The sequence below is a fragment of the Mytilus edulis genome, chromosome 11, assembly GCF_963676685.1.
Source record: "Mytilus edulis chromosome 11, xbMytEdul2.2, whole genome shotgun sequence".
Classification (NCBI taxonomy): domain Eukaryota; kingdom Metazoa; phylum Mollusca; class Bivalvia; order Mytilida; family Mytilidae; genus Mytilus; species Mytilus edulis.
In genome coordinates, this window is record NC_092354.1 from 84,029,868 (window position 1) to 84,055,870 (window position 26,003).

The 26,003-nt window shown below is 32.0% G+C and overlaps 2 protein-coding genes across 3 annotated transcripts in view; one reads left to right on the forward strand and one right to left on the reverse strand.

Annotated features, from left to right (window-relative positions):
* LOC139496460 (uncharacterized) overlaps positions 1–23,259 on the reverse strand; it is a 48,976-nt gene extending 25,717 nt beyond the window's left edge. The window contains exons 1-3 of the mRNA XM_071285079.1: positions 23,185–23,259; positions 19,622–19,713; positions 19,188–19,308 (exon numbers count right to left, since the gene is read on the reverse strand). Of these exons, the coding sequence (XP_071141180.1) occupies positions 19,188–19,308; positions 19,622–19,711 (211 nt within the window). The 5' untranslated portion in view covers positions 19,712–19,713; positions 23,185–23,259. The remainder of the gene's footprint in view (positions 1–19,187; positions 19,309–19,621; positions 19,714–23,184) is intronic.
* Positions 1–26,003, forward strand: part of LOC139496461 (UDP-N-acetylglucosamine transferase subunit ALG13-like) — a 49,434-nt gene that overhangs the window by 10,654 nt on the left and 12,777 nt on the right. Inside the window, exon 1 of one of the 2 annotated variants that reach the window (XM_071285080.1) lies at positions 23,441–23,580. The exons of the other annotated variant lie outside the window; for it this stretch is intronic. Coding sequence (XP_071141181.1) covers positions 23,497–23,580 — 84 coding nt within the window. The 5' untranslated portion in view covers positions 23,441–23,496. Of the gene's footprint in view, positions 1–23,440; positions 23,581–26,003 lie in introns of those variants that run through there. 2 annotated transcript variants of the gene reach the window in all.

The following is a 26,003-nucleotide window of genomic DNA, read 5'->3' on the forward strand; positions in this document are numbered from 1 at the left end:
AAATTAAAAAGTTTAAATCAGATTCAACTTGATCACTGTCTCTAATCATCGTCGGAACGGGCTGTTGAAGGCCTCTTTTTTTAAATATAATTACCGATGGAAGGAGAAAGACTTTTTGTGTAACCTGCCTCTGTGTTAAATTTTTTATTATTGATCAAGTCGAAAATGCTATCTAAAACACATACCACTCATGCAAAAAGAGTGTCAGACAATTTTTGTTATCATACTGCTTTAATTACATTAAAGATGTCTGTTTCCGTTTTTTCCGTTAAATACCAATTCCTCAGAGCAATTGGTACTTTGCGGAACGGAACGGAACGGAAAAATAAATTTAAAAGTTTAAATCAGATTCAACTTGATCACTGTCTCTAATCATCGTCGGAACGGGCTGTTGAATGCCTCTTTTTTAAAATATAATTACCGATGGAAGGAGAAAGACTTTTTGTGTAACCTGCCTTTGTGTTAATTTTTTTATTATTGATCAAGTCGAAAATGCTATCTAAAACACATACCACTCATGCAAAAAGAGGTGTCAGACATTTTTTTTTATCATACTGCTTTAATTACATTAAAGATGTCTGTTTCCGTTTTTTCCGTTAAATACCAATTTCTCAGAGCAATTGGTACTTTGCGGAACGGAACGGAACGGAAAAATAAATTAAAAAGTTTAAATCAGATTCAACTTGATCACTGTCTCTAATCATCGTCGGAACGGGCTGTTGAAGGCCTCTTTTTTAAAATATGATTACCGATGGAAGGAGAAAGACTTTTTGTGTAACCTGCCTTTGTGTTAAATTTTGTATTATTGATCAAGTCGAAAATGCTATCTAAAACACATACCACTCATGCAAAAAAAGGTGTCAGACAATTTTTGTTATCATTCTGCTTTAATTACATTAAAGATGTCTGTTTCCGTTTTTTCCGTTAAATACCAATTCCTCAGAGCAATTGGTACTTTGCGGAACGGAACGGAACGGAAAAATAAATTAAAAAGTTTAAATCAGATTCAACTTGATCACTGTCTCTAATCATCGTCGGAACGGGCTGTTGAAGGCCTCTTTTTTAAAATATAATTACCGATGGAAGGAGAAAGACTTTTTGTGTAACCTGCCTTTGTGTTAAATTTTGTATTATTGATCAAGTCGAAAATGCTATCTAAAACACATACCACTCATGCAAAAAGAGGTGTCAGACAATTTTTGTTATCATTCTGCTTTAATTACATTAAAGATGTCTGTTTCCGTTTTTTCCGTTAAATACCAATTCCTCAGAGCAATTGGTACTTTGCGGAACGGAACGGAACGGAAAAATAAATTAAAAAGTTTAAATCAGATTCAACTTGATCACTGTCTCTAATCATCGTCGGAACGGGCTGTTGAAGGCCTCTTTTTTAAAATATAATTACCGATGGAAGGAGAAAGACTTTTTGTGTAACCTGCCTTTGTGTTAAATTTTGTATTATTGATCAAGTCGAAAATGCTATCTAAAACACATACCACTCATGCAAAAAGAGGTGTCAGACAATTTTTGTTATCATACTGCTTTAATTACATTAAAGATGTCTGTTTCCGTTTTTTCCGTTAAATACCAATTCCTCAGAGCAATTGGTACTTTGCGGAACGGAACGGAACGGAAAAATAAATTAAAAAGTTTAAATCAGATTCAACTTGATCACTGTCTCTAATCATCGTCGGAACGGGCTGCTGAAGGCCTCTTTTTTAAAATATAATTACCGATGGAAGGAGAAAGACTTTTTGTGTAACCTGCCTCTGTGTTAAATTTTTTATTATTGATCAAGTCGAAAATGCTATCTAAAACACATACCACTCATGCAAAAAGAGTGTCAGACAATTTTTGTTATCATACTGCTTTTATTACATTAAAGATGTCTGTTTCCGTTTTTTCCGTTAAATACCAATTCCTCAGAGCAATTGGTACTTTGCGGAACGGAACGGAACGGAAAAATAAATTAAAAGATTTAATAAAGATTCAACTTGATCACTGTCTCTAATCATCGTCGGAACGGGCTGTTGAAGGCCTCTTTTTTAAAATATAATTACCGATGGAAGGCGAAAGACTTTTTGTGTAACCTGCCTTTGTGTTAAATTTTTTATTATTGATCAAGTCGAAAATGCTATCTAAAACACATACCACTCATGCAAAAAGAGGTGTCAGACAATTTTTGTTATCATACAGCTTTAATTACATTAAAGATGTCTGTTTCCGTTTTTTCCGTTAAATACCAATTCCTCAGAGCAATTGGTACTTTGCGGAACGGAACGGAACGGAAAAATAAATTAATAAGTTTAAATCAGATTCAACTTGATCACGGTCTCTAATCAAGGACGACGTGAGGTCAGTCTAGATATCATAATGCATGACTTGCAAATGCGTTAATTTCATGATAATTTATCAGGACAATCCGACATATTCATCTACAGAGTATTTCCCGATGTTATACATTATTACACATTTCACCTGTGAAGATGAGATTTAGTATACATTTGTGTTATTTGTATATGGAAAACCGTAAAACACAGAAATTTTAAAGTTTGTTTTGTTTTAAAGATTTTTCGAAATTTTGATAAATGCCCCCTTTGGATACCTTAAATGAAATTCTTTTCCGTTCCGTTCCGTTCCGTTCCGTTCCGTAAAGTACCAATAGCCATTTTGTAGTGTCTGGACCATAACTTGTGTGTTATTGTATGGATCTCTCTGAAATTGTACCATAAGATTCCATATCACAATGGGAAGACTGGGTATGAGTTAGTAGGACAGAAAGTCACAGGACAAAAAGTCACAATTCATTTTTTCTGATTATTTTCTTTGAATAAAAACCGCTTATTTTTACAAAAATATTTTTGTATTTTTCTTGAACTATCATGACTATTGTCTATAAACCAACTTTGTTAACAAAATTTATCAAAAAAATATCAAAGATGATCAAATAATTGTTAAAAAACAAAATGTCAAAGTGGTTTGGCACTTAAATGGCTTCATGGTGCCAAGAAATGTATCTTTTGCCTGATTAAAATTAAATAAATCTTGATTTTTCAAGTATAATGACACATTTCCTAAACTTTAATATGAATATATGTATTAAAAAGTAAATATTTCAAAATATTTCTCTTATATATTCAAACAATTGTCACCAAATTATTTGTGACTTTTTGTCCTGTGACTTTTTGTCCTATCAAATTTGTGACTTTATGTCCTTTGACTTTTTGTCCTGTGACTTTCTGTCCGTTTACCGTTTGTCTCAACATACTCTAAATGTGCTTTTCAAGGTCATAACTTAAAAGTCTGTTATTGTCCTGACATATTTTATACTTTATGATAAATCTGTTTGAAAATGTCTTATGCACGTACAATCTGAACTGACTTGGTGTCTTCTGTGAGTAAAATAAAAAAAAATTCTGCTACAGACCTCAGAGACTAAGTATAACACAGTAGTCTCAGGACCAACTTAGTCAAGTTGTTAAACTCCCTTAGTAGAAGGACTTTGTTAATGTTCATGTCAAGACCAATTACGGAATCACATTTAGCCTGGGAACATTCTTTTGAATTTCAGTGTTTTATCTGAATTCATAAACATGATAAATGTTAATTGATTATGACGGTGTTTTTTTTGTGTTGACAATGATCATCCAAAAAAAATTAGTAATATGCTGGTTGTTAATCTTGAACAGTAAAAAAACCTGAAACAACATCTTCTACTCATTATTTTAGTCAAACTTTTTTATATAATGCTATTCAATTTTTAAACTTGCCTTAAAATTAATGAATTAATAAACATCTTCCCCAATGTAACATTAAAATATATCAATTTGTTTATTACTTATAATTTAAACTCTGTTTATAACCTACAGTCCAAACTCTGTTTATTCAGAGACATGTATTTATATGTCTCTGGTTTATTACATATTATTTAAACTCTGTGTATAACTTACAATCTTAACCTTGTTTATTACTTATAATTCAAACTCAGATTAATACCTAATTTATAAATGTTTACATCTTACATAATGTCTATTCTAGAGACATATAATATATGAATTATATGTTTCTGTCATTTCATATTTGCATGGCATATATATCTATATAATTATTTGTTTCAAATGGAAAGTTGTAAATTTTTTCAACATGCAATTGACGTGTTCAAATGTAAATCAAATCATGCAAATAGGTTAGAAAAATAAATATAATTAATATCAAAATTATTGAATTAAAATTAGAGTGTGTCCTTGTATTCATGTACATATTTGAGGGGGAGGACAGGGGGGTACCATTCTCCCTTCTCCCACCCCTCTTCTCCTTTCTCCTACCCCCGTTCTCCTTTCTCTCATTAGAATAAAACATCTCCTTTTGAGATATTTTTTCTTGAAATATTAGAAAAAAAATTTAAAAGGAGAAATTTTATTTTTTCTCCTTTCTCCAACTTTTTCTCCTTTCTCCCAGCCTTCCTCTCCTTTCTCCTACCCCCTTTCTCCTTTCTCCCACCCCCTTTCTCCTTTCTCCTACCCCCTTTCTCCCTGTCTCCCTTACCCCTGTCCTCCCCCTCATATTTATTGAAAAAAAAAACTTTGTATTAAAATAAACCCTAAAAAAAGGTTAGTCCTAAAATAAAACCATACCCTTTATATTGAAAGGTTTAAAGACATTATAATGAAATTTTAAATTTGTTTAATTTATATCAAAACTATAAATATGTTATACACATGTGAAATTCAACAAGAATAAACAGATTGTTGAAGAAGTGGTTGATAAGATAATCAATGTCTTAGCCTCTCTGTAATTGTTAATTTTTATAGGGATAGTGATCCGGCGGCGGCGTTAGCTAAGTGCTTAAAAGCTTAATATTTTAGAAGGTGGAAGACCTGGAAGCCTCATACTTGGTATATAGATGCCTCATGTTAGGAAGTTTCCGTCAGTCACATGTCCAATGTTCTTGACCTCATTTTCATGGTTCAGTGGTTATAGTTAAGTTGTTGTATTTTGGTCTGTATTACTTATGCTGTATGTATTAGGTCTACTATTTGGTGTATAGAATGATTGTATGGTGTACATGTCTAGCTGACAGGTGTCATCTGACCTTGACCTCATTTTCATGGCTCAGTGGTCAAAGTTAAAGTTTTAAATTGAGTTTTGGTAATTTTTTTCTAATGCTATACATGCTATATGCAATAGATTAACTAGATTTGGTGTATGAAATATTTTATGATTTATATGTCAGTAGCGCAGGTTTTATTTGACCTTGACCTTATTTTCACAGTTCATTGCTCAGTGTTAAGTTTTTGTGTTTTGGTCTGTTTTTCTTTAAATATAAGCAATAGGTCAACTAGGGTATATTTGTTGTATGGTAGAATTGTTAGCTGTAAGCTGAAAGTTAAGAAGACCGCATTAAATAATTTTAATTTATAGCATTATGAATGCAATCTCCTTTAAGAATGCAGGAAAGAAAGTCACAGGATTCTATTTTGGAAATTTTAGAAGAAACTGGGACTTCAGAGGCAGATTTAGAGGGGTTTTCAGGGGCCAGGGGTCCAGGGCCCCACTTTTCTGGGATAAAAATGATTGGTGATATAGGGAATCACTGAAGCATCACTGGAGTGGGCCCATCTTAGGCAGTCAGTGGGCCCCACTTATGAAAATGTCTGGATCCAACACTTTTTAACATAGCTGGTTAAACATGATCGATGGGACTTGAGAATGTTTTGGTAGTAATTGGTGCTTACAAATACAGCAAAGGACTTGTCTTGTTGCACTAGAAACAAAGTTTTAAAACTAATTACCATAAATCAGTGTTTTAGAAGCACAGAGTGCATATATGAAAACATTTGAGAAAGATCTGAGTGTCTTTGTTCAAATTGCTCAATTGGTGAAGTTGAAGATGAGCTTTATTTTTTGTTAGAATGCCCTCTTTTTGATATTCAGAGGGAAGATTTTTTTAAATACATTTCTCACAATTGTTATAATTTAAAAAATTTAAATAAATCTTATAAATTGTTATGGCTCTTACCCAAGAAAATTGGGAGAGATCCGTTTGCGCCAAAAATGCGTCCTTTTGCGCCACAACTTTTTTTCTCTAATGCTACGTTTGCGCCACCTGTTTAAAAATTACATGGTATCATTTGCGCCAAAAATAAAATATACGATTGCGCCAATTTAAAGAAAAACATTCCTTAAACAAAGAAAACATTTTTCTATTACAGTTTCCTGATTTGGAAGGCAAAAGGCAATCTAAAAGTGGAATATAAATTAAATGTCCATTCCTGAATCCATGTATTGTATACAATTGCTGGAAATACTTCGGACAACACTTAAATGTTCCATCAGCAAACACATCTTCTACCCCGCATACAAAGAAACTTCAAGCTAGCTTCACAACCGAGAATAACAATGCCACTTTCAATATCATTTACTAAAACAAACTCTTCTTCTTTATTTGTGATCACTCTAACTCACTTAAAATTTCTTGAAATTCTACTGAACTTTTTGGTTGGGCAGGGTACAGTTATCTTCTCTCTCTGTACATAGACTGTCTTATGGACTTCAAGTAATTTTTTCTGTAGATGTTCCTCTTCATGATGGAATAGCTCCGAACATATGATCTTAGCTGGTCTTTCGGATATATTTTCTGTACCTTTTCTTTTGCATGCTGTTCGAAGTATTTGACGCTCTAACTTTTGTGGGTCTGTCTCATGTATATGTGCAAGATTTCCACTCAGACAAAAATGATACTAAATATGTATTAATCTTTAATATGTACGATCAATATGTGTTCAGGTAAATTGGCGCAAATGAGTTCCGAAAACTGGCGCAATTGATACATTTGAAGAAAAAAAATTAGGCGCAAATGATACCCCTGAAAAACAGTAATTGGCGCAAAAGGAGTGTTGCCAGAAAATTTAACTCTTATGGAAAAATTATATTTGTGACCGTTTTGAATTAAGGGGATCAGGTATACATATTGAATATAAGTCAAGTACTAGTAAACGATTTGAGAATGAATGCATATAATGTAATTTCATTCTTTTAATTATTCACAATATATATGTGGTTTTGGTTCTGCTTCTGCCCAATACTTATATATACTTAATATATATTTACATTTGACTATTATTGTTGTTGTTACCAATTATGTAAATCAATTGTATCTGATTTTATGCCCTTTATGGGCCCTGTAATTTCGGAAATAAAAATATTCTATACTATTCTATTCTATTACATTCTATTATATGATGTAAGAAAAGATAAGCATATAAAACCATAAATAAAAAGTTTGGTATTTACAGATATTATGACTTTGTAATTAAATAACTTTATAATCAGCACATTACACATGACTGATGACTTTGTGCAAATTGCAAATTATCATGTTCAATCAACCATATCAGAGACATAAATACACACTGACCATATCCAATAAACAATTGAAAATTTAATGGTCATGATGGTAGTTATTGACTTCACTGAATGGCTTGGGGTTACAAATAAGGCATCCCCCTAAGTAACATAAAATTCAAATTTGTTAGCATTTAATTCCAAGTTTTTTCCGTTCTCTAACAGTAGTTTGCCTCAACCAAATGTTATGAAACTTGTACACAATGCTTATTACCACATAATACAGACTTGGGCACAGGACATTTTAGCGAGAGAAAAAAAAGACTACTAGGGAATATTTTAGCGCCTACATTGGAGCCCATTTTAGCGTGTGATTACTCTGTTCTGTATTTTTTTGATAGTCCATTTTAGTGAAAGCTGACCCTGGTTGAATAATACTAGCCTCACTATAACCATGAACAATAATTTATACTGGTTTAATGTTTATATGTTCATCATGGAAATACAATAAGAGATGTATTGAATTCGCAGATTATCTCTTAGAAGAAACTGGGAAGAACTGAAGATTCTATATTCCTACTTAAGCTTTGGGCAGCGTAATTCAAAGCAACCAATTAATGGTCCAGAGTCTTTCCATGCCCATTATAATGAGCAATTTTATAGTTGTCACCCAGCTATTTTCATTTTCCTTGATACTATTATTAAATTTCAAACAACAACATATTTAAAATTACAAAGTATACAGGAATGTGCACCACATTCTAGACAAGATAAAGAGAAAGAACAGTTCCGTATGCAATTCTATGAATAGTATTGTACAGGGAGTATATTCATGCAGAGCCCATTATGTACTTTCTCATAGGATATATAAATATCAGGGTAGAACAGACTTTTAACATTTGAATTAATCTTTTAGACTATTAGTGCTGTATTTTAATGGACAAGATATGTTTTATAGTGCTGTCTTGAGTCTATTCAAGTTTTTTATATTGATCATACATTATTTATTAGAATGGGTTAAAATATTTCTCTAAAATGGTCATTGACATTTTTAATTTTCACTAAAATGGGTTAAATGTCTGGTGCTTAAAAGGCTACTTCTTTGGCGCTAAAACATCAGATTCCCTGTGCTGTGGTTTCATATACCCCCGTTATATCTTTTCAACCTGTATACATGTATTGGTCTTAGGACACATCTTTTAAAATTAGTCTTAAGAAAGTCTTCTAAGATAAGATATGTTTGAATTTTGGGGTCTTAGGATAGTTGTAACAGTTACGATGTCCCAAGTCAAAATAAAAACAACAAATGAGGCATAAACTAAATAATAAAAAAGCTAAAACAATATTAAACTATTATAACAAATGAATTAAATAAATAAAGTATTCCTCAATTTTTGTTAAAGATTTAATTGTGTTAAATTATTTCAGTAAATTTCAGACAAATTTGATGAATAAGATACTTCTAGCTATCAACAAAGATTGTATATAAGTAATTAGTTTGAGTTTTGGGAATAATAAGGAATATTACTAGGACTTTGTCTGGGTGTTCTAGAACCAACCTAATGCACATATCTAAATATATTGATCACATGGTTATTTAAACTTTACAGATTGCACAGACTTTTTGCGATCTGGTCATAAGATTTTAGTATATATTTTGTTTTGTTAAAAAAATATTTTTACTGTTTCATTTTATGTATTCTACTCATTTCGCTATCTATGTTATTTGTAAATTTATGTGTATTTGTCTCAGTAAACGGACAGAAAGTCACAGAACAAAATGTCACAGGACATAAAGTCACAAAGATAGAACTCTTCGAAGAGGTCACATGACAAAAGGTCACAAATAATTTGTTGCCAATTGTTTGAATATGTAAGTGATGTATTCACTTTTTAATTCATATATTCATATTAAAGTTTAGGAAATGTGTCATTATACTTGAAAAATGATTATTTATTTAATAAAAATCATGCAAAGGATATATTTATTGGCACAATGAAGCCATTAAAGTGTCAAGCCACTTTCACATTTTGTTTTTTTTTAACAATTATTTAATCATCTTTGATATTTTTTGGATAAATTTTGTTTACAATGTTGGTTTATATACAATAGTCAAAAAAATTATAGAAATAAGCGTTTTTTATTCAAAGAAAATAGCCAGAAAAAAATAATTGTGACTTTTTGTCCTGTCACTTATTGTCCGTGACTTTTTGTCTATTACTTTTTGTCCTGTGACTTTCTGTCCTACATTCTTTGTAGCTCCTGTTATGCAGGAAATCGGTGCCAGAAAATCTGCGTCCGAGTGCTTTTTGAATAAACAGTTTAAACAGTTAATAGATATTGCGGTTGAATATCAAATTTGTATATAAAATGCTCATTAATTTTTGTTATCGCTCATTATTTTTTTTTTATCATATTGAAAAAATTTCTTAGCTCTCAGAATAAAGTGAATCTTAATTGCATTATGAAAAGAAACTAGTTAATGAAAAATTTTGTTGCTTTTTAAAACAATTGAAAATCCAGTATGTTATCGTCAGTTTGGCTAATATCTGTCAGTTAATAACCAAAATTTGTCTTCAGAAAAAATAAATACACTTCTACCATGTCTATAGATTGTGACATTTTTATGGTCTATTAATAAAATCATTTTTTTTTCTCTGTGTATTATATTGTTGAAACTGCTGGACTGGCATGATACATATATATACACATTGATAATGAAAATGTATTAAATTTTAAACATGCAAAGGATATATTTATTGGCAAAATGAACCAATTTAAGTACCAAGTCACTTTGGCATTTTTTTTTTATATAAACAATTATTTGATAATTATTAATGACATTTATTAAATACATTTTAATTACAAAGTTGCTTCATATATTAAACTTCAAGGCAAATACAAAATTTTTTTTGAAGTGTTTTCTTATTCAAAGAAAAATAATCTCAAAACTGAATTGTGACTTTTTGTCCTGTGATTTTTTTTGTCCGTGAAATTTTGAGCTGTGACTCTCTGTCCTACATTCATATAATCTTGTATACATTTGACAAGAATATTTCACTTAAAACCAGACATTTTAGATAAAGTTAATACATTGTAATAACTGGAGGGACTTGAATGATTTAGACTATTTAAAGATACTTGTCTAGTAGTCTCAGATATATGACAATACAAAATATTATCAAATTTTGCTGTAATAAATATATGTTGAATATATTTATTCAATAGAGAAATAATGAATTGCCTAAATTATATTTAAAATAAGTCCTAAAGATATTATCTTAAAACATTTGTTAAACAATGTTAAATGCAGATCCGTCTCTCTTAGTATAAACAATTTTGAATTTAGAAAATTGATTTTAGAAACACCTTTTCAATAGAAAAAGACAGGTATTGTGAAAGTTTGCATTATATATGAAGATGACATTCATTTAATCTTCAGTTGTCAAAAAGTACTTTTAAAAAATAACATAAATTGATAGCAGTTAAAAAAAAAAATTAACATCAAAACAAAGTCAAGACATTTAAAAAAAATGTTATAAGGCTATATGTGTTTTATATGTCTCTGGTTCATCTAGTTGTATTATTTCATTTTATTTTTTTAATTTTCTGGTCATAATCACAGTAATTAAATTTGACAAACACATATTTTACCTGAGACACTTCACCTGTAGGTTATGTAATTTTAACACTTCAATGCAGTCATGATTTCCCTTTATCCTTGACTAGTTTTTGATTAATACCTTGTGTATTAATTAGCAACAGGGAGTATAATGATGGACACATAGGGCCATCATGGTGGACATAGTTTTATACCCACCGACATTGTAACCTGACTTTCCAATGAATGTAACAATTGTAACCTGATTCCCCAGGCATGTATGTAACCATTGTAACCTGATTCTCCATGCATGTAACCATTGTAACCCGACTTTCCCATGTATGTAACCATTGTAACATGATTCTCCATGCATGTAACCATTGCAACCTGATTTTCCCATACATGTCAACATTGTAACCTGATTCTCCATGCATGTAACCATTGTAACCAAATTCTCCATGTATGTAACCATTATAACCCTATTCCCCATGTATGTAACCATTGTAACCTGATTCTCCATGTATGTAACCATTGTAACCTGATTTTCCCATACATGTAACCATTGTAACCTATTTCTCCATGCATGTAACCATTGTAACCTATTTCTCCATGCATGTAACCATTGTAACCAGATTCCCCATGTATGTAACCATTGTAACCTGATTCTCCATGCATGTAACCATTGTAACCTGATTTTCCCATACATGTAACCATTGTAACCTATTTCTTCATGCATGTAACCATTGTAACCTATTTCTCCATGCATGTAACCATTGCAACCAAATTCTCCATGTATGTAACCATTGTAACCCGATTCCCCATGTATGTAACCATTGTAACCTGATTCTCCATGCATGTAACCATTGTAACCTGATTTTCCCATACATGTAACCATTGTAACCTATTTCTCCATGCATGTAACCATTGTAACAAAATTCTCCATGTATGTAACCATTGTAACCTGATTCCCTAAACATGTAACCATTGTAACCTGATTCTCCATGCATGTAACCATTGTAACCCTAAATCATTGTAACCTAAATAACTTATGTAACCTCACAGCCATGAATAATGGGGTTGCCATGGTAACAAGATGGCTAAAAGGGATTCTTGCATGTGTGTAACCAGTGTAACCAATGTAACCATTAGGTCAATGGAGGTTACAAATGTACCAGGATTCGAGAATTTCTGAATATGATGATTTATGATAGTTTGTATGTGTGTAACCAGTGTAACCAATGTAACCATTAGGTCAATGGAGGTTACAAATGTACCAGGATTCGAGAATTTCTGAATATGATGATTTATGATAGTTTGTATGAGTGTAACCAATGTAACCAATGTAACCATTATGTCAATGGGGGTTACAAAACAAGGTAACTGAATTATGGTGCACATTTTGTGCCTTATATGTAGATCAAACTGCAACGTACTGACTGTCTAATGAGACTTGTAAATTTGAACTATTTGAATAAAAGGGCATCTAATTTACATGATAAAGGAAGATTATAATTAAAGACAACAATTTATCAAGAAATAATTCCTTTTTATTCAGTAAAAACAAAATCTTCTTGCAAGATTGTAAATTCGCAACTTCCGGATCCATTTCCTGTCAGAATAACATTGAAAATATTCGATGGCACATGGTTTTAAACAAATCTACCTGAATATTCTTATCAGATATTCGATAACACGATGAAATTAACATTGAGCATATAGCTAAGGGTTTGGTAGTACAAACAACTACAGCGTAAAAAAAACTGTGCCACTTCACATGTTTTACTTCTTTACGTTCGTTAAATCAGAAGATAAAAACAGAGAACATCGAATATCGATTAACTGTGTCTCTTATACACTTTCTTTTAATCTTATTCACAGTTACTTTCAAACGCAAAGACGACAAACATTAAGTTTTGTACAATGACGGAGCGGATCCAATATAAATCTGAAAAAAAAAAATTTCTTCCAAAAAACGTCAAAAAAAGAATTTGAGTCGGCGGGTTTATTTTGGGTCGGTCGCGTTTGGGCAAACATACAATCTTTTTATTTTGGCCTGACGGAAAATGTTCAAAAGCAAGAAAAATCTCGGATTTAAAACTTTAATTATCCTTTGACTTAAATATAGGTAATTAACTAGAGAGACTACTTTAAAGTCGTTTGAGTGACACACGTGTTTCAATCATAGTTGTACGTCTCAACTTTTTCATTTACGATGGTCAAGAAAAAAAAAACATGTTGTTATGAAAAAAATATATCCAAAAGGTTGGGAACAACTCCTCGAATGGGAGTAACCCTTCAATGTAATGACTACACATGAAATGAGGGATCAATTTCATGTGATAAAAGCTTTTGTTTTGTTGTAAAAACCACTTCTTAGTACAAAAGGGCACATCAGCATTTTTCTTTCAAAGAAACTTTCCCTACCAACTATACTCACTGTGTATCATCGCCACCGGAAATTGGGTACTAACGAAGCGGAGAGAAATAGAAAAAAAAGTAAACAAGTTAAGAATTCATCCAATTTAAAGCATTTCCACTCATTTGATGAGGGTGCCGCTTAAGAAATGATTTTCTGATATATAATTCTTTAAATTATTAGGCCGATAAGAACAAAATTAATTCAAGATTTTGTGTAATACCCCAAAACTTGCCACTTAGTACCGGAAAATTTCGAGGTCGATCGTCCTCTGTCGCTCCATTCTCAAGATATTGAACTGTTTTTCATTATTTTTCTAGACACATTTTTAGATTATTATAGTGTGGCATTATATTTACTGAAATTTGTTGTCAAAAACATGTTTTTTAAAGAATATGGACAAAAACATTGTTTGTTTGTTGTACGGCGAATTGCAGGACGTTGTACGGCGAATTGCAAAATAACAACTTTTGTGTGTACGGCGTCTTGCAATATATATCATATTTTTAAGAGGAAATTAATCACTGTTTAGATAAAATCAAGTGACGATATTTTGTTGATATCAAAGCTTTACAGGCTTATAAATATACAAAATGTCTAACTTATCAAATATTATTAAATACATGCCGTTAATTCAGTTCAGAAGGCCTCTGTTGCGTACCGCTTTTCGATTTTGTACAAAAAGGTTTTTTCAACCATATTATCCTAAATACATTTATATATCGTTATACTACTAGCGACTGTTGTCTTTTTGTTTTAGTGTAAATTCAATAAAATAAACCGTCCATTCATCGTTTGTTGGTGCTAGCTTTAAAAAAACAGTGGAGATGTGGTATGATAGTAAATAAGATAACTATCCATCAGGATAAAATAAAGTATATGCTATCGTACGGCCTTCAACAACGAAAACTCCTACGAAAATTCGTACCTTATATAGCTGAGACTACTATAACAGTTATAGTAGTCTCAGCTTGTAGTCTCAGCTTGTAGTCGGCTATAAAAAGCACTGACAGAAAAATGTGGAAGGACTCAACAAGAAAACTAACGGCCTTACTTATATACAGTGTAACACTGAAACAATTTATGAAAACAAAAAATAAGATAGAGATGAAGCAACGAAAATCACCGAACCACAGGATCGAAAATTCGGACAGACAAAATTAAGAAAATACTTTGTTTTCATCGAAAGTAAGGAGAAAAAAATCGTGAATTGCATTTCGAATTAATTTTCTTGTCTGTTTCTTTTTGAAAATATATAATTTGTATACATCTTAAATGCTGTGAAGCAAATGGTATTTCTATCTAATGCATTTTATCTAATGCATAATTAGATGTGGGGGGGGGGGGGGGGAGGGGTCCGTTAACATGTTAACAACACCTCGATTTTGGCAAAAACTGTTAACAACAAATTTTAAATGCTGATAAGAGTTAACAGCAACTTTAATTTACTTTTTCCAAACGAACTCAAAAGCAATGAAAAGGGGAAGTGCATATATTTTCAATGTATACAAAAGTTTGAAAACCACTGTACAAAGTCGCAGAAATGCCAAGCTCCATAAGGAATCTTATATAAAGCTGACTAATTTTCAGAAGACACACGCAAGTACCATATTTTTTTATTGACACATGGACAGACAATTGAACGGATGGAAAAACAGACGGAGTGATTGACTCCAAGAAAAAGGACTATGTCATGAATAATCGAAAATGCTTCAAAAAGCAAAAGGGAGGCTTCTTCTGGTTATGTATATTGTTGAGTAAATGTTTTATGTCAATCAGTCGTAGCAACTTGGGTTATCGTCATGACGTAGGAAAGTAAAACACACAGAATGAGTGAATACTATAGGGCGGGGCTCTTATAAATTATGGTTACATCTCAGTCAGGGTTTTTCATACGACTCATTGCTTACATGATTTTATTAAAAGGAATTACATCTCCAAGTCCTTATTAAGAACTGTGAGCTGAAATAAAAATCTCCATCTTTACATTTCTGAAGTCTTAGACTAGCAATTTGACATCAATTTGAGAACCAAGTCCTCATTTTTCGGCCTCTTCTACCAGGCCACACTGTTCAGTTATTTTACGAATTGCAAATTGAAAAGGTACTTTATTTTTCACAATTCCGTCCAGGTACTCTGGGTCAATATAACTTATCAAACATTTCATATACATCTCAATTATTTTCATCATAGGACTGACCAGGGTTTCAGCTGGATAAGAAGTGGCCTTTCCTTTTAACGTTTTGGATACATTACAAATAGAAGCCAGATATAACTACATTGGTTAGACGTATAAAGAGGGGCATGAGATATCCCTAAACATGTTTAACACTGCCGCATTTGTTGCACCTGCATGTCCGTAACCTTTGCTACAGTTGTATATAGTCTTGTATTTATTTCATTTTTTAAATTTTGGTTCATTTATATGTTTCAAGAACAAACATTGAACTTCTACCCCCTTTTTGTAGTTAAATGATTGCTCACTTAGGAGACAGCTTCAGGTATATCAATACACAAGTACAAGTTTAGTTTCGCATTATAGCCATGGTGAATTTTCTAAATATGAAAGATTTTGTACAATTGAATTGATTTTGGATATTTGGATAATACTATATCCTTCCTAGTGGGTTTATATGAACATTTAGATTGTTTTTAGCATGTTTTATAAGCCATTTTTCAGTTTGAACGTCCATACGTTCCTATCCGTACCGCCATAGATTTAGAAATTTTGTATTGTTTTTCAACAAAGATTTGACGCTCGATCTTTTCAATTCAATTTTATGGAAAAAACAGCAGAAATGGGTATGATTTTTCTTTTTTACCTTTTGATAGATATATGTCTATGGTTTCAGGAAAGGTATCACTCTTATTGATTGAAATTTTCCTTCGGACCAAATTTTTGAGATCTTTGTGACATGTTCAACCCCCTATTTTGCAATATTTGGTATCAAATAAATGCTGGTTGTTGCCATGGTTACACAAAAAAAAAGATTATATTTCACCATTATTACTATTGGAAATCAAATTTATGGACGATTCTCTTTCCATAAATATACACATGCATAACTCAAATAGTAAGCCTTATTTATTAGGAAGGAAGGGAAAGAGGGTGTTTAAAAATTATGAGTGTTAATTCTAAGTTTTTTGTCCTATCTGTGAATTAACACCACACCCTAGTGCATAATTTTCTCGTTGCGTTGGGTTGTTTCTTCTATATATTTGGTCGGGCTTCTGTTTATCTGACATTTTCCTCATTTCCATTCTCAATTTTATCAAGGATTTACTATACTCAAATATTTTTTAAAGATATGTACAGTTACATATATGCTGTTTGTCACTCCTTTGTGAAAGCAACAGAGATGGACAGCAAATTTTAATGTGATTCTTGTAAATAACAGTTAACAAATAAACAGTTAACAACATTGCAAATTTTAACAAAACAGATTACAAACAGTGGATTAAAAACAGTTAACAGTTTTTAAATTTTATCAGTGAAATAACAATTTAAAACAAATTAAAACCTTGAAAAGGACAAAAACAGTTGAACATAAAAGGGTACCCCACCCCCCTTAAATATTTGAACTTAATACTTCATTTTCTTTGAAAGGACGGTAAATAACTATTCTATAATTAGCAAGTTGCCATACAGTTGAAAACAAGTTGCCATACAGTAAATTTGTCAACACGAGCAAGTTGCCGTACACTAGACTTTATTTCTTATGGTCTATATTCTTTAAAATACATCTTTTTGACAACAAATTTCAGTAAATATGATGCCACACTATAATAATCTAAAAACGTGTTTGGAAAAATAATGAAAAACAGTTCAATATCTTCAGAATGGGGCGACAGAGGACGATCGACCTCGAAATTTTCCGGTACGAAGTGGCAAGTTTTGGAGTATTACACAAAATCTTGTATTAATTTTGTACTTATCGGCTTAATAATTTAAAGAATTATATATCAGAAAATCAATTCTTAAGCGGCATCCTCATCAAATGAGTAGAAATGCTTTAAATTGGATGAATTCTTAACTTGTTTACTTTTTTTTCTATTTCTCTCCGCTTCGTTAGTACCCAATTTCCGGTGGCGATGATACACAGTGATACTGGTATTATATGATCAAAACATGTCCATTAATTTTGTTATATTCCTGGACTTTTTCATTTATTAAAAGTATAGTGGTCCCCTCATTTAGAAAAGTTGTTTAAAATACAATGAATATTTTTCCCTTTTAAGTTAAAAACGTTTCTGTTGTTTTAAAGTAAATGTTTAGTGTTTATTCATTAAAATGTAGACTCTAAAATAAGTTTAAGAGAATAATCATAGACACAATGGGGCAAACTCATCTTATTTAAGGGAAAGGGGGTGGGGGGTCGAAACAAGAGGCTCTCAAGAGCCTGAATCGCTCACCTTAATTCTTTTGGTTAAATCTCTCATCAATGATTATTTTGGCTTTTCAATTTATTTAAATGTTTTTTGGATCGTCCTATTTTCTTCAAAAGCCAAAAAAAATAATCATTTTCTCCTATGTTCTATTTTAGCCATAGGAGCTATGTCTCTCTTTGGTTTTTGAGTTATAAGCCAAAAACTGCATTTGACCCCTATGTTCTATTTTTAGCAATGGCGACCATGTTTGTTGATAGATCATAACTTCGGATACAATTTACAAACTAGATACCCTAAGGAACATTCAGTTAAAGTTTGGAAGTATTTGGCCCAGTAGTTTCAGAGGAGAAGATTTTTATAAAAGATTACTAAGATTTACGAAAAATGGTTAAAAATTGACTATAAAGGGCAATAACTCCTAAAGGGGTCAACTGACCATTTCCGTCATGTTGACTTATTTGTAAATCTTACTTTGCTGAACATTATTCCTGTTTACAGTTTATCTCTATCTATAATAATATTCCAAGATAACCAAAAACAGCAAAATTTCCTTAAAATTACCAATTCAGGGGCAGCAACTCAACAACAGGTTGTCTGATTCATCTGAAAATTTCAGGGCAGATAGATCTTGACCTGATAAACAATATTACCCTGTCAGATTTGCTCTAAATGCTTTGGTTTTTGAGTTATAAGCCAAAAACTGCATTTGACCCCTATGTTCTATTTTTAGCAATGGCGACCATGTTTGTTGATAGATCAAAACTTCGGATACAATTTATAAATTAGATACCCTAAGGAACATTCAATTAAAGTTTGAAAGTATTTGGCCCAGTAGTTTCAGAGGAGAAGATTCTTGAAATAGTTTACGACGACAGACGACGGACGCCAAGTGATGGCATAAGCTCACTTGTCCCTTCGCGACAGGTGAGCTAGGGACAGGTGAGCTAAAAAAGGTAAATTTTAAACGAAAAATATATTTATGTTACTTGGTGAAAAAAATAATACAGTAGCAAAAAATATATTGCTTTGCGAAAGAGGTGGCAAAAAAAATTATTGACCCAGGGGAAACCCTGTCAGTCTCTATAACAAAATATACCAAGGAAACCATAATAAATTTATATTATTTATAATCTTTTAATACAAAGATAATGATATATCCTAAGTCATGTGTAAGTTTATACGACAGTAAATGATCTTGATGCATTTTTTGAACTGATGAGGCCATGTTCATGTGTCCACGACCCGCCTACTTGCCTTAGTCATTAGGTCATGTTAATGAATGCAATGCTGAAGACGACCCTGATGATGAGGCCGGACATGTGATACTAATATACATAACCAACGCAAAATGATTTTTTTGCGGTTGTATAAAAATATTAACAGATATTTTCTCTTAAATATCTTGAAGTTGAACATGAAGCACACAATGTACAAACCTATAGTTTGTTCAGCTATAGCCTCAACCTGTGCTGTTACTATGTCCTCCACCAAGTTTCCCGTAATAATTGGGTTACCTCCCTTAGAATCTTCATCCATGATGATACTGTCATTCTCATCCTGTGTAAAATAAGAACATGATGAGATATTCCACACACTAACATACACTACATGTATTTAAAAAAATAATTAAACATGTGAAAAAAGTCATCAAACATTGTGTTGAACAAAAATTGGGTGTTAACCATAAGTTTCAATAAATTAATTTGAGGTTGTATTCTTAACTATTTTTTTTTTTTTATTTCAGTAACTTTTGTTATTTCAAACATTGATGGCCTGAGCCTGTTGTCTGCTCTTTGGTCCGATTGTTGTCTCTTTGACATATTTTCCATTTCCATTCTCAATTTTTATTATGCACTTGATTGGTGTGTACCTCTGTTTTGATCTGAAATGCAGCCCCATTGGTCCATGTTGGTGGAGGTTCATCAAGGTCTGGACTGACTGGCAGATGGCTGGACTCCATTCCTAGCAATCACAAATCACAACATGAATATATTCACAAATACTGTATTCTGTAAAATATACACCATATTATTATTACATGTATTATACTTCAAGTTGAAATGCCATAATTTGATTGGCTAATACGAGGGTGTTACTTTACTCTATCACATGGCTGAGCAGGTGACAACTTTTTTTATTGTTACCCTTTCGTCCAGACCAATAAAAAATCAACAATTTAAAGGACACTGAATTGAATGTACATCAAGTAATTAAATACAATGCTTTAGTTTTACCTTTTGGCTCAGATTTTATTATTTAACTGTCAAAATAAAAAAAAATAAAACATCTTGCCTAACTTTTGTTGTTTTTTCTAATACCCGTAACGTGTCGAGATGTCATAGAAAATACTTTAAAAATACAATTTTAAAATCTGCAAAACTAAAAGACAATAATGATCATGATGATAGGACATTCAGTATAATAAATTCAATAACCATGATAACACATAGCTGAGAGGGTGATAGAGCAGATTGGTACCCCTCAAAAAAGCATTGTCAGCCATGGCTTCGACGTGGGCGACAATGTTTTTTCGTGGTTCCAATCTGCTCTATCACCCTCTCAGCTATATCTTATTTATATGGACCATAATTTGCTATTGGGCTCCGTTTCCTATAACTATAGAAAAGTGATAAAATTTGAATTACTGTAAGAAAAGTTGTAACTACATCTAAAGATGCCTTTATTTTTATTAACATACAAGTGTATGCTACTCTTCCCTAGAAAAAAAATTGAAATATACGAATTTCAAAGATTTTACAACCGTATTTTTGTGTCGTTTCTCGCGTTACTTTTGGCTTCCGAAGAGCATAACGCTGACTGATTTATAGATAATCGTCACCGGCAAATTCGTAACTTTTGCTTTCAAATAACAAAGAACATCGACCAATAAGAATAGTGAGAAGAAAATGCCGAGAACTATAAGTATTTATGTAGCAGATGTAAGAACAGTGGCGTGATTTTTGTGTCCGATTTCGTAACGCAAATTTTAGATGATGTAATCTGCTTTGTTGTAATAGAATTCTTAAAAACAATATGCAAATATGAACTCTCGCGAGATGTTCAAACAGGTAAATCAGAGATGATTTACATTCTTGTTTTGATCTTCGTAATAATTAAGTAAGAAAATGGCGTTATCGTTATGCGTTACATTTCACACGAAACAGAAGTCCAGTTATTTATTAAAATTGTTTTTGTCCTTAAGTTCTAATCATTTCCGGTCATACATGAAACATGTGACTAACATGTGATCACGCCCTTACAGCCGGACATACGATATACTAGTTCTAAACATTGTTTTTGTTTCCAACGGGATGTTAGCAATTCTAACATGACGTCCTTCAAAAGCTTTGAGTACACACCCGTGGTAAAATATGAATATATTGCTAGTGCTGTTCCGATTGTACTCCCACGTCATATGCTTTTTTATGAATGAGATACCCGACGTCATAGAACAATGACGTTAGAATGTAAGCATTTTACGGGAAAATACACGCTTGTGAATCCGAAAATCATCACAAGGAAACATACACAAATGATGCTAAAATGTGGCAAAAGCCCTTTATTGTACATCATATAAGACATATAAATAAATTATCATTCAAATTCATTCAAAACTGTCTAAATACATTATTTTAAATAGTTTAAGCATGTCACTAATGCAGTTTGCTCCGTTCTTTTACGCTAGTTTATTAGTGCGTTTATTTATGGGAACGGCAAATATTTGCCTACACCTAGAGCGCTTCGATCCAAAAGAATTGCTGTATGTGTCCTATCAGAATCGAAATAATTCATGGGGGCTTGAATATATCTAGATTTTACCACGGGTTGTCCCTTTATGCCGATATTTTACCCCTCGCTATCGCTCAGGGGTAAAATATTTGTCATAAAGGGCCAACCCGTGGTAAAATCACGATATATTCAAGCCCCCATGAATTATTTTTTAAACATAATCTGTAGACTTGTTTCAACTTGTTTAAAAAAGGAAAATACAATTTTCAAAGAGATTGCGCCGGGGGTCTATTATTATTCCTATGTGCATAATGTTACATACGATTTTGTGTGAAAATAAATGCCCAATGACTTGACAAAATCGATTTCAAATTTGACCGACGTTTAAACACACTACGTTTCCCAATAACGATGTAAAGGGTCCTTGGAAAATGCATGTTAATATACCGTTACACTAGGAATGTACAAAGTTGGTAACTTTGTCACAATTTTTAATTATTTTTTTTTATTCATGTTCTGCAAACACTTTTCAGAAACGCAATAAACTTGTCAAAGGAAAAGTAAACTTTTACCAGGCATGACTTGAAAGGAAGTACTTTAAATTGTACTAATTGTTTTCAAAACAAGCACATATTTAGTTTTATAATACTGTTACATTTAAGATGGGTTTTAAGAAAAAGTATACTGTTCAGATTATTTTAAGCAGATTTTGCAATAAAATAAAACTAAAAAAATGCTTTCGGTTTCTTATGGTTTCCTGTCACGTTTAAAAAAAACTTTAATATAACATTGAAAATAGATTTTAAATATTAACATGAAGCAAGTAACACTAATAATGGTGTTTATTTATGCCTTTTGAATTATATTGTGCAAAATAAAGAAAATAAAGATTGGTTTCCTGTTTGGTTTCCTGTCACGTAAACGGTGAATCAAAATGTATTAATTTTTTCTCGAAAAACTCAATTGTTCCATTCATACTATTCTAACACCAACACAACCCACAAAATAAAAGTTAAAATTTTAGAACTTATAAAAAAGGATACAAAAAGAAACCAAAGGCCGAATACCAAATTATGGTCCATATACATGTAGTGTATAATAAATCATGTAAAATAGTTAAAAATACACCATAGTATATATGGACATATAAATAAAATAAAGAGTCTGTGTTATCTGGTTATGTGACATTTTAACGGCAACTATTTCCTATTTATAATGTAAATACTAAAATATATCTATGTCATAACTATGTTGCATTATTATATTTTTATAATTATGGACGATACGTCTCTAAAAAGTATAATACAATATAACAAAGTAAAGAGGCTATCACAGTGTGGTGGCCTGGCAGGCACATCCTATAGATGTTGCAAACTATGGCCTTCGCATCTTAAAAGCTTTTAAATAGATAAGACCCGATAAAGTTCCTATCCCCCCATCAAACATGATATTGTACGAAATGTTAAATCTCATTTACATGAAAGACGACGAGGTTTCTTGATAACTCATTGCATTCCACACCTTTCAAGACAATATGACAGACGTTGAAAGGAAAAGAAACAAACAAAAGCAGGGTCGATAAGTTCGTTTGTGAAAAACGAAGTCAGGAAATTGTTAAATGTAAAAAGGACTAGTTGGTTGTGTAAAATGATCTTTTGTCATAAAGCTTACTGTATTTTGTTTCTATCTTAAAGTAGAATATACCTTTATATGTAAATTTACACTCAGGTTTGATTTGTTTTGTTTGTAAAATCCATTTCGGTAATCGGAGTGGGCTTAATTTTATCCGTGACCTGATTGGTTAAAAACTAAGGTCAAGGTAATAAAAATAAAGATGAATTATAGTCTTGGAATGTTGTTTTATCAGTATCAACAACAAATTTTAGCGGAAAAATTAAAATTTTATTAAAAAATAAAAGTAAAAACAGCATATAATCCAAAAAAAGTTAAAAAAAATCGGACTAAAATTAAAGTCAAATCCGGAACCGATTTACGAACAGCAGGTGCTTGCTGGCAATGTCTAAAACTGTATTTGTTACAGTTGGTACTACAGAGTTTGATTCCTTAATTCAAAGTATAACGAAAGATTCCATTTATAAGGTTAATTTTTATGATATTGAAGTATTGAGTGTTTTCTATTTAAGACAATAGACAATATTTATTAGCACAAACACATTTCAGGGGTTAAAAAATGTTGTTACAGCTAACTAGCCCAGGACTTATTGGCAGCAGGACTTTACTAGCCCTGTTGGAAGAACTGCTAGTCCATCAAAACTGACCTGCTAGCCCTAGTATGCCTTAAAAATCAAGAGTTTGCTGCATAATACAAAGTGGGTGTCCTTCGTTTTGAAGGAGACATTATACACTGTATTTGATCATTTTTGTTGATCTGTTATTTATTCTTTTGGTGCTTAACCTAACTTAGTTGTTCCCACATTCAAATCAGACTTTTTATTGGCGTGCTTGGGGCAACTAACGGCAATATTCACAGAGCATTGTCTGTTTTTTTTCATCAGCAACAACCAACCTTGCCAGGGGAATCATTGTGTGCCAACTTTTCAGGAAGTGAATGCTTGATTTTTTTGCTAAATTGTAAAGATTAAAGAGAAAAAACAATAGATCGAAGGAAAATGCCGCCAAATAAGCATGAACATGTGCGAGTCTCGCGCTAAAGACTTGACAGCCCTGCTGTCCTGGACACTATTATTTTTTTTTCCGCGGCGTTTCCTGTCGTATTTAGCATTTTTGGGGGATGAATTTTCAGCCTCGTTACTCCCTTCATCTACCGTTTTTCGTTGATACTGACGAAGTTCCCGGGGTTCCCGTACTAAAATATTAAGAAATATTTTGTTGCATGGTTTCGTGCTCAAGAGCTGTGCAACAAGACAGGTCAATACCAATCAATACATCATACCCCCAAATACCGTTAATTGGAAATCTCGGCACGATTAGCAATGTACAATACCCCAAGCCATGGTATGAGAAATCGATATTTAAAGTACGAGAATTGCAATCAACACATGATACCAGGCCACACAGACATGCCAGAGTTATTTGTTCTATTTTTAAAATATGTACAGCAGGACCTGTACAAAACAGTTCAAATTCTTGGAATCCCGGATGACTTAATTGAATCGAAATGGCTAACATAGAATAGTGATGAAGGGATTTTTCACTTTCCATTTTGGAAACGTCAAGAATTTTTTGTTACTAGTCCGTCGGGCATATCGGATTATACATTTTAATTGCCCGAGGCGTAAGTGATCTAGTCCAGGGCGTCGGGCTAGTGGATTTTTTAACCCCTGCATTTACACTAAATGGTTATGGCATACAAAATTATAGTCCAAATAATTATGACGTCTTGAAAGGCTATTATAATTTTTTTTTCTTTGACGCCTTACTTCGAAAATTATAATAGCCTTTCAAGACGTCATAATTATTTGGACTAACAAAATTAAGACAATAAACTGACAATAAACTGACAATAGTTAAATTGATTATAAGGCCAAAATTAAAAATATGTTTGTTTCCCTTCCCCCCACCCGTGTCAAAAATAAGCCCCCGGGTCAAAAAATTATTTTCCTCAAAAAAATCGAAATTATTTTTTTCCTGAAAATAATTTGTTTCCATTTTTGGAAAGTGCTTGAAAGCAGAAGGATTGATAATCTAAATAAATACACTCAAATTGAGCACAATCAACTGATAAGTGGCCTGGACTGGACAAGTCAAACCATTCATGTGACCATGCTATGACAATCACATCCAGTTAAAAAAAAAAAAAAAAAAAAAAAGAACCTGCCTTCCTGGTCTGTTTACAAAGGGTAGACCCGGGGGAGGGGAAACAGACATTCTTTTAAAGGTGGCCTAATTATATTTGAGTGACAGTGGTATTCACAGCGAAGAAAAAAAAGACTATAAATATCAACAGTTAACACATTATTCATGTTATTAATGTTCATGAACAATTGAAAAAAGAACACAAACAAAAATTAGGTTGCACATTAAAAGAAATACAGGTACAAGTTATACAGATGTTCTCAATAAAAAAACAATCATTAATATACTTTATGGTGATTTTTATAATGACTGGTAGACTGCTATTTAAAAGTGCAGTCAAATTCTTCAGTGTTATCATGGTTATAGTGGACTGCAATTTAATAAAATTGAAATTAAGATTTTTATTAATACTTTGTATATATACAGGTATCCCTCAATGATGTATAGTATGGACAGATTGAGAAGAAATGGTATTCATCCTCAATTTCTTGTCTGTTAAGATAACATTTATAAGACAATTAGTATTAGACTAACATTCAATTTGACTAATCATAAATCAGAGAATATATATATCTGTATATAATTCTATCAGTAACTGGCTAATTTATTCACTCAGTGCAAAAGATTCAGTGCTTAAATACAATCAACCCTTGATAAATGAAAAATTGATGCATAACAAACAAAACACACTAGTTAACATGACAAGAGTCGTAAGCAGGATCTGCCTAACCTTATACTAAAATTCT